Source organism: Pseudorasbora parva, chromosome 10, assembly GCF_024679245.1.
Source record: "Pseudorasbora parva isolate DD20220531a chromosome 10, ASM2467924v1, whole genome shotgun sequence".
Taxonomy (NCBI): Eukaryota; Metazoa; Chordata; class Actinopteri; order Cypriniformes; family Gobionidae; genus Pseudorasbora; species Pseudorasbora parva.
In genome coordinates, this window is record NC_090181.1 from 37,332,528 (window position 1) to 37,347,117 (window position 14,590).

The window sequence follows — 14,590 nt, forward strand, 5'->3', positions numbered from 1 at the left end:
ATCTATCTATCTATCTATCTATCTATCTATCTATCTATCTATCTATCTATCTATCTATCTATCTATCTATCTATCTATCTATCTATCTATCTATCTATCTATCTGTCCTGTTGGGGGTGGGGCTCCGTACAAACAAGCTCTTCCGAGAGTCTCTGCTCTCTGCACAGGGCCTGCCGCTGCCTCTCAGATGCTCAAGTCACTTTTGCTCCACACTTTACGGTGTATATGGTGCAAAAGTGAGAGCGCGTCGAACTTGTCAGCAGTTGTAATGATTGGAATTGTGATTGTGTTAGAAAAATATCCAAGAAAAGTAATGCATTTGTGACCAAATATTCTAAAAGTGTTCAACTCTCATTGCATGGATTCACATGTTAATTCGCGGATGTGCAAAATTTGTCCGTGACTTCACATTTTCGATATGGATTAATTACGGGTGTGACTGTGTTTTGCACCATATGCACTGCAGCAACTGTAGCAAAAATGTGAGAGTATGAGTTTCTTCATGTGTGATTCGTAGAATAGGATTTGTGCACCTGCAGTGAAGAATGTGTGAAGGTATAACTGTTTTTGTAAGAAAGAGAAAAAAGCTACAAGTTTACAACGCCTAAAAGAGTTTTCTCTGTGACTTCAAATTTATTGATACATATGTGTGGAAATGCTCTACAGATACAAAATTCACTCTCTCACCTGTTTAGGTGTTTTGTACTAAAAATACCTTCATAATTATATTTAAAATCATCAAGTTTATGAGGACAATAAACAAGGAGTTGGTTTACTCATTCTATGCTTATTGGCTACTTTAGATATAAAGAACATATCCGTGTTTTTTGATCAATTCCTGCAATGTGTGCTGTAGTTGTGAAACATTTTCTGTCGAAACCGACGTGAAGGATGAATTAATTAACTGTGAAAACAAACATCATTAACGTAAGTGAATGAAAGGCAATAATCAGCAAAATACACTCAAGCAAATAACTTCATTTGATTGTTTCAATATGCATTGACAGATTACACACGTTATTATTTCACACGTTCACACTTACATCAAATTAAATAGAGTAAAGATTATGCACATTTGGCGTGCTGTCAAGGGGAGGGCTCCAGGCTCGGATTTTAGCGCTGATGACGAGGACCAGGTGCAGGGAATCCGGGGAGAACGAGAGATAATGAGGAAGTGGTGTCCAGGACAGGCGTGGATGTGACAGCCAGGTTTTAAATGGATATAAAGTGATGCTATTATATTTCCTGTTATACAGATAGAGTACTCTCCACATGAGTTTCAACATGTTTAAGAGTAATTAAAATGTCTTGGCCAGAGGTATGCAGAAATGTGTGACTGGCTGATAATTTCTTGCCCTCCTCCATGCATAATAACTGTTCTTATTTTGCCCCTCCTGAAACAAAAAGACACAAAGAGACATGATAATCAACAGGTCATCCATATCATCTGTATGACATCTCTGCTAACCAGAGCTAGGGGTGTGTGTGTGTGGGGGGGGGGGGGGGGGAGACGATTCTAAGGGCCCATGCACTTTTTGGGCCCCCAGGGATCGGTTTTATTAGTAGTAACAGTAGGCTACTAGTAGTAATGAAATATAAATTGTAAATGTATAATCTACCAGAGTAACAAATAAAACAAAATTATGTCTGTATTTTTTCTGCAGTTATTTCTGCATTTCTGGCAACCTCCCCTAAGTTAACTAAACAGCTATGTTAAAATAGAAGTTAAACGAGCAACAGAAACAATCAGTTTGCAAAGACTGTATCAACCAAAGCTCAGCTTTGAAAAGGGGAATATGCAATTCAGGAAGGAAGGAGAAGGTGATGGATATTAGAAGTAGCTATTGTCCTCACGCCCTGACGAAACCTACCAATTCGCAAGATTAACGGAATGCATAGCTGATATAAAAAATTGGATGAATAGTACTTTCCTGCAACTTAATTCAGATAAAACTGAATTTTTAATTATTGGACAGAAAAGCTCCACAAGTAGTAACCGAGAATACTGTCTAACACTTGATGACTGCTCTGTCAAGCCCTCGTTGTCAGTGAGGAACCTGGGTGTGCTCTTTGATACCAATCTTTCATTTTAAAGCCACGTTTCTCCAGTACGACTACAGCCAAATCTAATTTTGTTGCAATATTATCCTGTTTGACACTGTGAAGCTGCTTTGACACAATCATGATTGTAAAAGCGCTATATAAATAAATTTGATTGATCGATTGATTGATATTGTGCTATTTAACTACCGGTCAAAAGTTTGAGAACGGTAAGATTTTAAAAATGTTTCTTCTGCTCACCAAGGCTGCATTTATTTGATCCAAACTACAGCAAAAACAGTATTATTGTATAATATTTTTTACAATGTAATATATATATATATATATATATATATATATATATATATATATATATATATATATATATATATATATATATATATATATATATTATTTGAATACATTTTTAAAATTTTATTTCTGTAATAAGCTGAATTTATACTCATTACTCCAGTCTCAAGAGTCACATAATCCTTCAGAAATCATTATGAGGATTTGATGATCAACAGAAATGTATGATGAAAACATTTTTCTCAGGATAATTTAATGAATAGAACGTTCAAAAGAACAGCATTTATCTATAATATAAAGCTTTTGCAACATTATAAATGTCTATACTGTCACTTGATCAATTTAATGGATCCTTGCTGAATAAATTATGTATTAATTTATTTAAGTTCTTTCTCAAAAATATATTTAAAAAAAACGTTCTGTTCATCATATAATCCTAAAAAAAGTTTTACACAACTGCTTTCAACATTGATAATAATCATTAATGCTTCTTGAGCAGTGAATCATCATATAAGAACGATTAGTGAAGGATCATGTGACACTGAAGACTGGAGTAATGATGATAAATTCAGTTTTGATCATTGGAATAAATTACACTTTACTAAATATTCACAAAGATAAGTTATTTTACATTTGAAAAATATTTCACAATATAACAGCTTTTTTGTATTTTAATAACATAAATGCAGCATTGGTGAGCAAAAGTGACTTCTTTAAAAACAATTTAAATAATCATACCATTCTCAAACTTTTGTTTGAGTAATGTATATATAATTAAATGGCTGACAACGATTTTTGGATCGCTATAGGTTGGCCTGTATGTTTGGTATGATAGGGGGCCCAAGCTCATATTCTTTCATAGGGCCCAAAATTGCTACCTACACCCCTGCTGCTAACTATTAGTGTCTGCTCTGATTCATTGAACAAATTATTCATTCAGGAGAAAGGTTTATTCATCTGTCATGGTGAGTCAGGCAAAGATAAGGAAAAGAGAATCTGGTGCAGCTTATCTCTTTACTAACTATTAAATAAAACAAAACAAAGGCAATCCAAATAGTGAATAGTGGTTTTTCCCTTCAGAGGTCGTCACAGCGAATCATCTGCCTCCATCTATTCCTATCCTCTGTATTCTCTTCTCTCAGACCAACTTCCTTCGTGTCATCCTTCACTATATCTATAAACCTCCTCTTTGGTCTTCCTCTCGACCTCCTGCCTGGCAGCTCTAACCTCAGCATCCTTTTACCGATATATTCACTCTCCCTCCTCTGAAAATGTCCAAACCATCTCAACCTGGCCTCTCTAACTTTGTCTCCAAAACATCTCACATGTGCTGTCCCTCTGATGTACTCATTCCTAATCCTATCCATCTTTGTCATTCCCAAAGAGAACCTCAACATCTTCAGCTCTGCTACCTCTAGCTCTTTCTCCTGTCTTTTCCTCAGTGCAACTGTCTCCAAACCATACAACATCGCTGGTCTCACTACTGTCCTGTACACCTTTCCTTTCATTCTTGCTGGTACACTTTTATCACACAACAGACCCGACAATTTTCTCCACCCATTCCAACCTGCCTGGACATGCTTTTTCACCTCTTTTCCACACTCCTTATTGCTCTGGACTGTTGACCCTAAGTACTTAAAATCATGCACCTTCTTTACCTCTTCTCCCTGTAACCTCACTGATCCACTTGGTTCTCTCACATTCACACACATGTATTCTGTCTTTCTGCGACTAACCTTCATTCCTCTTCTCTAAAGAGCAAACCTCCACCTATCTAGACTTTCCTCCACCTGCTCCCTGCTCTCACTACAGATCACAATGTCATCCGCAAACATCATAGTCCATGGAGATTCCTGTCTGACCTCATCTGTCAGCCTGTCCATCACCACCGCAAACAAGAAGGGGCTTAGAGCCGACGTTTGATGTAGTCCCACCTTCACCATGTCTGTCTCTGTCTCACCTACGGCACACCTTACCACTGTCCTACTGCTCTCATACATGTCCTGTCCCACTCTAACATACTTCTCTGCCAATCCAGACCTTATCATACAATACCACAGATACTCCCTTGGCACTCTGTCATATGCTTTCTCAATCTACAAAAACAGAATGCAGCTCTTTCTGACCCTCTCTGTACTTCTCCATTAACATTCTCAAAGCAAATAATGCATCTGTAGGGCTCTTTCTTGGCATGAAACCATACTGCTGCTCACAAATGTCCACCTCTCCCCTTAGCCTTGCTTCCACTACTCTTTCTCACAACTTCATTGTATGGCTCATCAGCTTAATACCTCTTTAGTTTCCACAACTCTGCACATCTCCCTTGTTCTTAAAAATCGGCTCCAAAGCACTTCTCCTCCATTCCTCAGGCATCCTCCCATTCTCTAAAACCTTGTTGAACAACCTAGTTAAAAACTCTACTGCCATTTCTCCTAGACACTTCCATACCTCCACTGGTATGTCATCAGGACCAACTGTCTTTCCTCTCTTCATCCTCTTCAAAGCTCTCCTAACTTCACCCTTTCTTATACTTTCTAATTCCTGGTCAACAATATTTGCCTCCACAACTCTTCTCTCCCCGTCATTTTCCTCATTCATCAGTTCCACAAAGTATTCCTATATATATATATATATATATATATATATATATATATATATATATATATATATATATATATATATATATATATATATATATATATATATATATATATATATGTGTGTGTGTGTGTGTGTGTGTGTGTATACACTACCGGTCAAAAGTTTTAGAATGCTAAGATTTTTTCATGTTTTTAAAGAAACTCTTCTTCTCACCAAGACTGTATTTATGTTATTACAATATATTTATGTATTACTGTGAAATATTATTAAAATAATTTTACTGTGTTTTTATTAAACTTTTCCTATAAACAGAACACTGTTACATTATATGAAATGTCCTTTGTCTCAATAAAACTGAACGAAACTTTATAAAACTGAACGAAACTTTTTTTAGAAACTATCAAAAATATACCATTACAAAAAAAGAAAAACTCAAAAAAATAAAAATAAACTCATATGTAACAGCACAAATGTAACAGGTTATTCAGAATGCCTCATTCTTTGTTAATGTTTTTCAAAGATTCGTTTTTACAAATCGTGGATTGTGAATGCATTGCCAAAGATTTTGCTTACGTTTCTCAGTTTTTCGTTTGCTGTTTTGACCAAGCGGCAACCTCCCGCGATTTCTCTTGAAGCCAATACAGAAGTAATGTAAACTGCAATTTCTTAACTGGCCTCTAGGGACAGGCTCCAGAAGGAAGCAGAATCTCATTGAGCCCCATGTTAAAATTCTCAATTTTAAAGCAGAAAAAAACATGTTTACAGCCTGGTACAAATTGTGGTTTTGGCTTATAAGGCTAAATTTGATCTTCATGACAACTGTGAGGGGGGTGAATTTTTTTATAACTCATTCGTTTACGTTATATAAAGCCTTAAAGTTCTGCATAATTAAGGGCGTGGTTACAAGTGGATAGCCATTTATCTGCCGTCTATAGTCATTGCGTCACCTCAGCTCCATTAAAAAAAACAAAAACATTTTTGTCAGTTCTTGCTTTCCCCAGGAATCGCTACAGTAAGCCACACATTGTTGTCACACATACAATTGAATAAAACAGTCTTCTTATACTCCAATGCAATAACATCTTACTATGATAAATCTCTACTGCGTTTCAAACAAGTTCATATTTTGTAATTATGTAGAAATATGACTCGGCACCATAAGACATCAGTGCATTAAAGGTGCACTATGCAGCTTTTGTCCACTGGAGGGCGCCTATGCAAAACAAATGCGTAGTTTGATGACGCAAAGTGTGAGCGCAGCATCTTGGGAGATGTGGTCTTCTCATCACAGCCGGTGAAAAATAGGACTCGGGCAGAAATCACGTTCATGCATGCGGTTATTAACGTTACTGTAGTCTAAAGCAGAGCAGGACCGAGTGTTATGGACCTGAGCAAAGCTGCTGGAGCGATTGTTAAACAAATACCCGCCTTGCGAATACCGGGACTTTTATTATGACGGGACGGGACTCATTTGCCGGGCGCCTGCACAGATCCGCTCTTCCGGTTATGATTTTATGGTAATGGAGCTCTGTTTATCATATTAGATACATTTAAGTGTGTTTAAAACGATGTTATGACGTTACTCCGTGCATTCAGTTGTTCACACTGCTAAGAATAAAGCGCTCCTGCCAAATAAAAGCCGAAACTGAGGGTAACGCAGATATGACGCAATTGACAGGCGACTCTCTCAAATGCAATGCTGCAACGTCCCTGTCCTTAGTTAAAATAGCAATTTTCTCACAATTTACAAATAGTTGGAAACATCTGGGATATTGTAGGTACTCAACTGAACAAAATATATAACACTGGCCTAGTGGTTTTTGGATATTTTACTGCAAAAATACTACATAGTTCACCTTTAAACAAAGAAACATTCCTCAAGTAATTCTTTAATTGAAAATACAAAAATTCAACATTGCATATCTTAAATCAGTCTTAATGATAAAACACCGTCTGGCTTGTAATTCATCCTGATAAAAAATACTATTCCTTTATGAATTAATACATTTACATTTGACAGACAATTTTATCCAAAGCGACTTACACTGCATTCAATGTACACATTTTTACATTTTGTCAGTTCTTACTTTCCCTGGGAATCGATCACATGATCTTGGCGTTGCTAGTGCTCCACAAAATTATCCAAACACAGTATTGTTCCTGTTAAAGAGACAAATTTGGGTAAAACAAACACATCGTTTTTCAACAATTTGGAGCCCTGTGCAGAATGGTTGACGTATGTTATCAAAGTATCACAAGAAGATTGCTAGAACATACAGAGCATTTCACTCGGAAAATGTTACAGGCCAATCAGTATGCGCAGCGCCGGCAATGATGGGCCGTGCTATCTGTGGGTGCTCGCATGGCCAATGATCAAGCTCCGGCCTCCACACAAGTCAAAACAAATTAAGAGCAATTAATTAATTCGATTTACGTCTGCTTTCTCATTTGAATGACATTTCAAAACACCGGAATTAACTCGTAGTTACGGGGTGAAAGATATAAACGATCTTATAAAGGCTGGAAGCCCTAAAGATACGCCAAATGAATGGCAGATCAAAAGCGCGCTAAATTTAAACTGAGGTAAAAAAACAAAACAAACAAAAAAACGCTAACAGAGTTAAGTCAACCAAATCGGCTACGTTGCTAATTATACAAGCTCATTTATAAAGCACAAGTTGATAATAATACTATACCTTGTCCTTGTAACCGTTGTGTGTGCAGGGAAATCCATATAGATGGAGAGACCGAAGGATGAGCTGGGAGATTTAAAATGCTCTGCACATGCGCAGATATTGATTGTTAACACCCAAAGGAAACCCTGTGCTTTATCACCCAAAGGAAACACTGTGCTTCATCATTAAACAAGTGATAAAGCATTATATGCTTTATCACTTGTTTAATGATGAAGCACAGTGTTTATTTGTAAATTAACACCAGATTTTATCACAAGATACCCAACACAAGGTTTTTATCCCTCAGTAATTTGCTGTGTCATGTTTAATTCTTGCATCTATACTGATCAACACTGGTTGTATATCAAGAGCAGGGACATTTTTTTTTTTTAATGCATTTTATTTCATGATTTCACCAGAACAAATAGAAAGTCTGTAACGGCGTAAAGCGATTAAAGCGCACGTCTGTGTGTAGACTGCACATGCATGCGCCACTGATAACAGCAGCAACGAGCGCCAGATCACCTTTTATATAACAAATTAATTAAATTATGCTCTTCTAGTTAACCAGAGATGTTTTGTTTTATTAGTTAGGTTCATCCATGCAACAAGATGTTTCAATGTTTCAAAAAGTGGTGGGGACATGTCCCACCCGCAAATTACGCCTATCAATAACCCGCAACGAACTGTTGCACACTGTACATGGATACAACTTTTATCGATATTATTGGTTACTTCAATAACACAAAGGTATTACTGCCCTGAAGAACAAGCGGGTGAAGGAGATGATGAAGCCGCCGCCGCTCCATGTCTCTCCTGAGAGCTCATCTTTACGAACGAATACAATGCACAGCAAGATCATTCCAATATGCGCAGGTCAGAGGGGACCTGTCCATCAAAAGCAAACGAAAAACTGAGAAACGTAAGCAAAATCTTTGTCAATGCATTCATAATCCACGAATTGCGAAAACTAATCTTTTAAAAACATTAACAAAGAATGAAGCATACTGAATATCCTGTTACATTTGTGCGACTGAGTTATTTTTTTTTTTTCATTTTCAATGTGTTTTTCCTCTTTTGCAATGGCATATTTTTGATAGTTTCCGAAAAAGTTTAATTCAGTTTTATAAAGTTTTGTTCCGTTTTATTGAGAAAAAGGTAATTCCATAACATTACATATACATAGAATATCTATCATTCAAAGTAAATAAATTAAAAAACAAAAAAACTAACAAAAAAACACCCAAAGTTAAAGAAAATAGTCTGTGACAGTACTTCAAAGAATATATCATATACCAGTACATTATCTGCGTAGTTCAATCATTAATCTATATTGTCTCAATTTCTTTTGACTATTTCCTTCAAGCAAATATTTTTCAATTAGTGCCCACTTCTGTTGAAAAATGTCAGATTTTAACTGCAAGTCTGCACATATATGTATGTAACATACATGTTTCAGTATTTGTCTATTCTCCAGCATTGTGATGCGTTTTAATGAAAATCATATGTAAAGAGTTTTATCTTTAAAAACAGATTAGCTTATAACGCTAGTCTATGGGGCACAGGGTAGACACAGGGTGGTAAAATTAAATCGCTAGTTAATACCACTAACAAGGCTCAAAATAGCCTCACACTAACACGGTAGCATAATGGGGGTCTCTACATGCAAACCGAAGCATTGAGAACTTTTTAAGTGTACAAAATGTTTAATAAGAAGATAATTTATAAACATAGTCCCTTACGCGTTCCCGTACAGGCACCATCTTGGAAAACAGTCTCGACTAATCGATCCACGAGCGCTGTTCTAAGTGAGCTGGTCAATAGGAATTAAGTTTGTGAAATGTAATAACATGGACATTTTTAGTTTTTTTTCTTTTTTTTCTCTGTTGAGTTCAGTGTTTTCTTCCGGAAACAACGGACCATATAAGTCACAGTTCATCACTTAGCAGAGCGCTCGTGGCTCGATGAGTCGAGACTGTTTTCCAAGATGGCGCCTGTCCGTGAACGCGTAATGTACTATGTTTATAAAGTGTCTTTTTATTAAACTGTTTGTGCTCTTACAATGTTCTCAATCCTTCGGTTTGCATGTAGGGACCCTCATTATGCTACTGTGTTAGTGTGGGGCTATTTTGAGCCTTGTTAGTGGTATTAACTAGCGATTTAATTTCACTAATGTGTGCCCCATAGACTAGTGTTATAAGCTAATCTGTTTTTAAAGATAAAACTCTTTACATTCGATTTCCATGAAAACGCATCCCAGAGAACGATCTACTCTGTAACCATCTGTTAATTACCCCTAGGTTCATTTCTCACCGGAGTTGTCCTTAAAGAGTCTGTTTCAGAAACACCCAGTCCACCCTATCAAATGCTTTCTCAGTGTAGCATGTGGCTCGATTGTAATGACTACGCCACCCCGTATTAATGGGGAAAACCTTCGAAAAAGCATGCAAGTGCGTTCCACCAAGAGAGGCAAGAGGCATGGGTTCCGTACAAAATATAATTTATTTGTTTCTAAGAAAGTTGGCCAACAATTATTTCAAACAAGAGGGACAAGTGTCATGGACAATAAATCTTGACGGGCTGAGGCTTTCTCTGGAGAGCAGGCTAGTGTAACCGCAACAGGCATACAATGGAAACAGAATCACACCAACCAAGTTCACTGTAAAGACACAAAACTAGTGACACGGCAATAAAGGACACAGCAAGAATGACACCCTTTGGTGATGTAAAGCCTGTAATGCCGTAAAGAACCTGCCCGCTCCAGGAAGCCCACAGCTCCTAAAGAAGAAGATACGAAAGTAAAAGTAAAGTGTAAAGAAAACAATCAATTTACAAAATCAAATATAACCAAAAGAAAGGAAGCAATGATTTACAATACACTCAGAATAAACCAAGTATAAATACTGACAACTCACATTAAAGAAAGAAAACTACAAAGGCACGTAAATGTACAATAAAAATCACCAAACTGCATGTACCAAACCGTTGCAGTTCAACTCAGAATAACTCATACAAACAAGTCTACAAAGAAAACAAAGAATATTAAATGTAAACATAAATACATATAACATCCAGCCCACTTAATGTTAAGTATGGTTGACACAGATGTACCCAGACACCAAAAGCAGCAGCGCAGCTCAAGGAGTGAGAGGTGAAGAAAAAGATTGTTGAGAGGAAGTGTCAAGAAACCTGCTCAACGTCCAAAAAACAGACTCAATGATCCAGTGAAGTAATACTTTGACAGCATCTACAAAAGTCACTCAATATCCTTGTTAAACAGCAACAGCTGGTGCTCCAATCAGGGTTACATTAAGTGGCAATGCCATACCAATGGGAGCCCTGAAGGCACACCGCACTGGAAGTAAGCAGCACATCGCCCACACTCAAATTTACAATTACTCATCACCCTCCATAGTCCGTGACAACAACACAAAAGGGGTGGGGTTGACCATGATGCACTCCAGGAGGCATGGGCAACAAGTTTATATACGCCAATGGAGCAATAACTGATTGGCCACATCTTAAACGATAGTGACGCATTATCCATAGTCAGATCTTGATCTCACTACATCAGCATCTAAGCTAAGAAGCATTGAGGGTGTTTTACTATCTTTTACAATTTGCTGTAAGTTTAAAGCTCTTCTAATGTTATTTTTTCCATATCTTCTATTAATAAATCCAGTCTGATCCGGTTTAACCAACTTTTTAATATGTTTCTGAATTCTGTTTGCTAATATTGAAATTAAAATGTTCATATCCTGACATAGTAAGCTTATTGGTCTATAAGCCATACATTGTGTAGGGTCTTTTCCAGTTTTATGAATTACAGTAATTATTGCGTCAGACCATGAATGTGGGGGTCTTCATTATGTAGCACATAGTTAAATACCTTACATAAATTAGGAGCCAGTTCCTCTACAAATGCCTTATACATTTCCCTGGGGAATCCGTCTACCCCTGGTGACTTATTGTTTTTTTTTAATTTGTGATAGTCTCACTTCTTTCTTCTTCTGTGATGGGGGATATCATTTCCTTTGCATCTACCTCTGTTAATTAACTTAATTCAATTGGTTGTAAAAAAAACTTTTACTTTTTTCCTCCTTAATTATTAATTTCTGGCCTTCATATAATTTTTTATGATAATTTTCAAAACGCATTAACTATATAACTTGGTTATGTTAGAATTGTTGAGGTATTTGGGTGTTTGATTTTTGTAACTACCCTGCTTGCCCACTAGCCTTATTACTCATCTCATAGTAATTTCTGCTTACAAATCTGATTGCCCGCTCTGCTTTATATGTGAGCAAATTATCCAAATTCTTTCTTTCCTGCTTTAAACATTCTAAAAAATGTATTTGACCTGTTTGTTTATGTTCAGTTTCCAGTTTCCTGATTTTACTCTTTATCTGATTTTCTCATCCTGGACTTTATTTCTATTATTTGACCTCGTCACTGCTTTGGCCCCCTCCCACAAAATAGATTTCCATTATCATTATTATCGAAGTATTCAATCAGTTGTTGTTTTATTTCCTCTTTCGCCTTACAATTATTTATTATTGAGACATTTAATCTCCAGTTTTTAAATTGTTTATCTTGTCCTAATTGAAGATTTAGCCTAACTGGAGCATGATCCGATATAGTTTTAGGATGTATATAACATTCTTTGAAATTATGTAAATGTAAAACCCTGACAAAAGTCTTGTCGCTTGTGTACAAATTGACCTAAAGTGCCGCTGAAATATATTTCTAATCAAGATTTTTTTTTTACAAGAAATGGCTCATTTTAATCCCACCAGCTTTTGTGATAATGTTTCAGTGAAAAACTAAACTTTCAAAAAGTATTCTAATATTCACAGCTTGGTAAAGCCCATTGAGTCAATTTTTGCAAAGACATAAGTGTTGTCACCTTGTCATATGAGCTTCACCTGTGACTAATAATGGATCAATTAGGTCTCAAGTGTGTATAAAAAGAACCCCAGTATGCTAGACCTTCACATCAACTGCAACTAGACCTCTGCAAACATGCCTAAGATTCACCCAGAGACTAAAGTTTTGATTATCAAGAGGCTGAAGACCAGATCCACTGCTGATGTGGCAGACACCTTCAATGTGTCTAAGCGTCAAGTACAGAGGATAAAAAAAAAGATTTGAAGAGACTGGAGACGTTTTTGACAAGCCCAGGTCAGGCAGACCCCACAAGACAACTGCTCGAGAGGACCGTTTGTTGGCTCGAAAATCCAAGGCCAGCCCATTTTCCACTGCAGCAGAGCTCCACGAGACCTGGTCACCTGAAGTCCCTGTGTCAACCAGAACAGTTTGTCGGATTCTGTCTCGAAATGGCCTCCATGGTCGAATCAGTGCCCAGAAGCAAGCACTAAACAAAAGACAATTGAAAAACGGTGTGGCATTTGCCAAGGCCCACAGCCTGCTAAAAGGATGGACGCTGGAAAAGTGGCAGAAGGTGGATTTTTCAGATGAATCTTCTGGTGAGATTCACCCAGAAAACAGTGAAGTTTGGTGGCGCAAAAATCATGGTCTGGGGTTACATCCAGTATGGGGGTGTGCGAGAGATCTGCAGGGTGGAAGACAACATCAATAGTCTAAAATACCAAGAAATCTTAGCTACCTCTTATTCCCAACCATAAAAGAGGCCAAATTCTGCAGCAGGACGGTGCTCCATCGCATACTTCCATCTCCACATCAAAGTTCCTCAAGGCGAAGAAGATCAAGATGCTCCAGGATTGGCCAGCCCAGTCACCAGACATGAACATCATTGAGCATATGTGGGGTAGGATGAAAGAGGACGCATGGAAGACGAAACCAAAGAATATTGATGAACTCTGGGAGGCATGCAAGACTGCTTTCTTAGCTATTCCTGATGACTTCATCAATAAATTGTATGAATCCTTGCCAAACCGCATGGATGCAGTCCTTCAAGCTCATGGAAGTCATATAAGATATTAAATTTGGATCTCACAGCACCACAACTTAATTTGCTGACATATTTTTGTATTTGCAGTAAATTTGTTCAATTTCTGTATAGGCGACAAAACTTTTGTCTTGCCAAAATTGGACCTTTCTGTCTTGATTAAATGATAAATATTTTTTCTATGAAAATTATATATTTCAGTGCATTAAACATCATTTGGGAGGGTTTTAGCTTTTCATACACTCTAAAAAATGCTGGGTTAAAAACAACCCAAGTTGGGTTGAAAATGCACCGACCCAACAATTGAGTTGTTTTAACCCAATGGTTGAGTTGTTTTAACCCAGTGGTTGAGTTGTTTTAACCCAGTGGTTGGGTTAAATGTTGCTTAAGACAACCCAATTGCTGGGTAAGAACAACTCAACCATTGGGTTAAAACAACCCAATTGTTGGGTCGGTGCATTTTCAACCCAACTTGGGTTGTTTTTAACCCAGCATTTTTTAGAGTGTATGAGCTATTTCTAACACCAATTAATTAATTAATTAAAAGTCAGGTTAATATCAGCTATTTCTAGAAAATAGATAAGCGACAAGACTTTTGTCAGGGACTGTACTCTAGATGTACAAAAGAAGTCTATTCTAGAATAACTACCATGCACATGTGACATAAAGGTAAAATCCTTCTCTTTAGTATGCAAGTGTCGCCAAATATCCGTTAAACCTAACTCTCTCATTATTCCTAAAAGAGCTTTTACTTTTTTTGACTGTGGTCCCCCTTCTGCTGGTAACCTATTAACATGGCTATCTAATACACAGTTAAAGTCCCCACCGATTAAATAAATTCCCTCGCCTTTCTGTGCCAAAAGAGAGAAACATTTTTTAAAAATCTTTAGGTGCATAAAGTTTAAGAATAGTTTTTTTTTTTTTTTTTGCCTGAAATTGTTCCAACTACCATGACATATCTCCTCTCTTTATTTTTGTATACTTGCTCCATATTAAAAAAGACAGACTTGGCAAACATGATTGCGACACCTCT

General features: G+C 37.0%; 1 protein-coding gene across 1 annotated transcript in view; it reads right to left on the minus strand.

Moving 5' to 3' along the window:
- Positions 1-804: 804 nt before the first annotated feature.
- Positions 805-14,590, minus strand: part of kif6 (kinesin family member 6) — a 340,398-nt gene continuing 326,612 nt past the window's right edge. Inside the window, exon 21 of the mRNA XM_067456029.1 lies at positions 805-1,394. Within this exon, the coding sequence (XP_067312130.1) occupies positions 1,381-1,394 (14 nt within the window). The 3' untranslated portion in view covers positions 805-1,380. The remainder of the gene's footprint in view (positions 1,395-14,590) is intronic.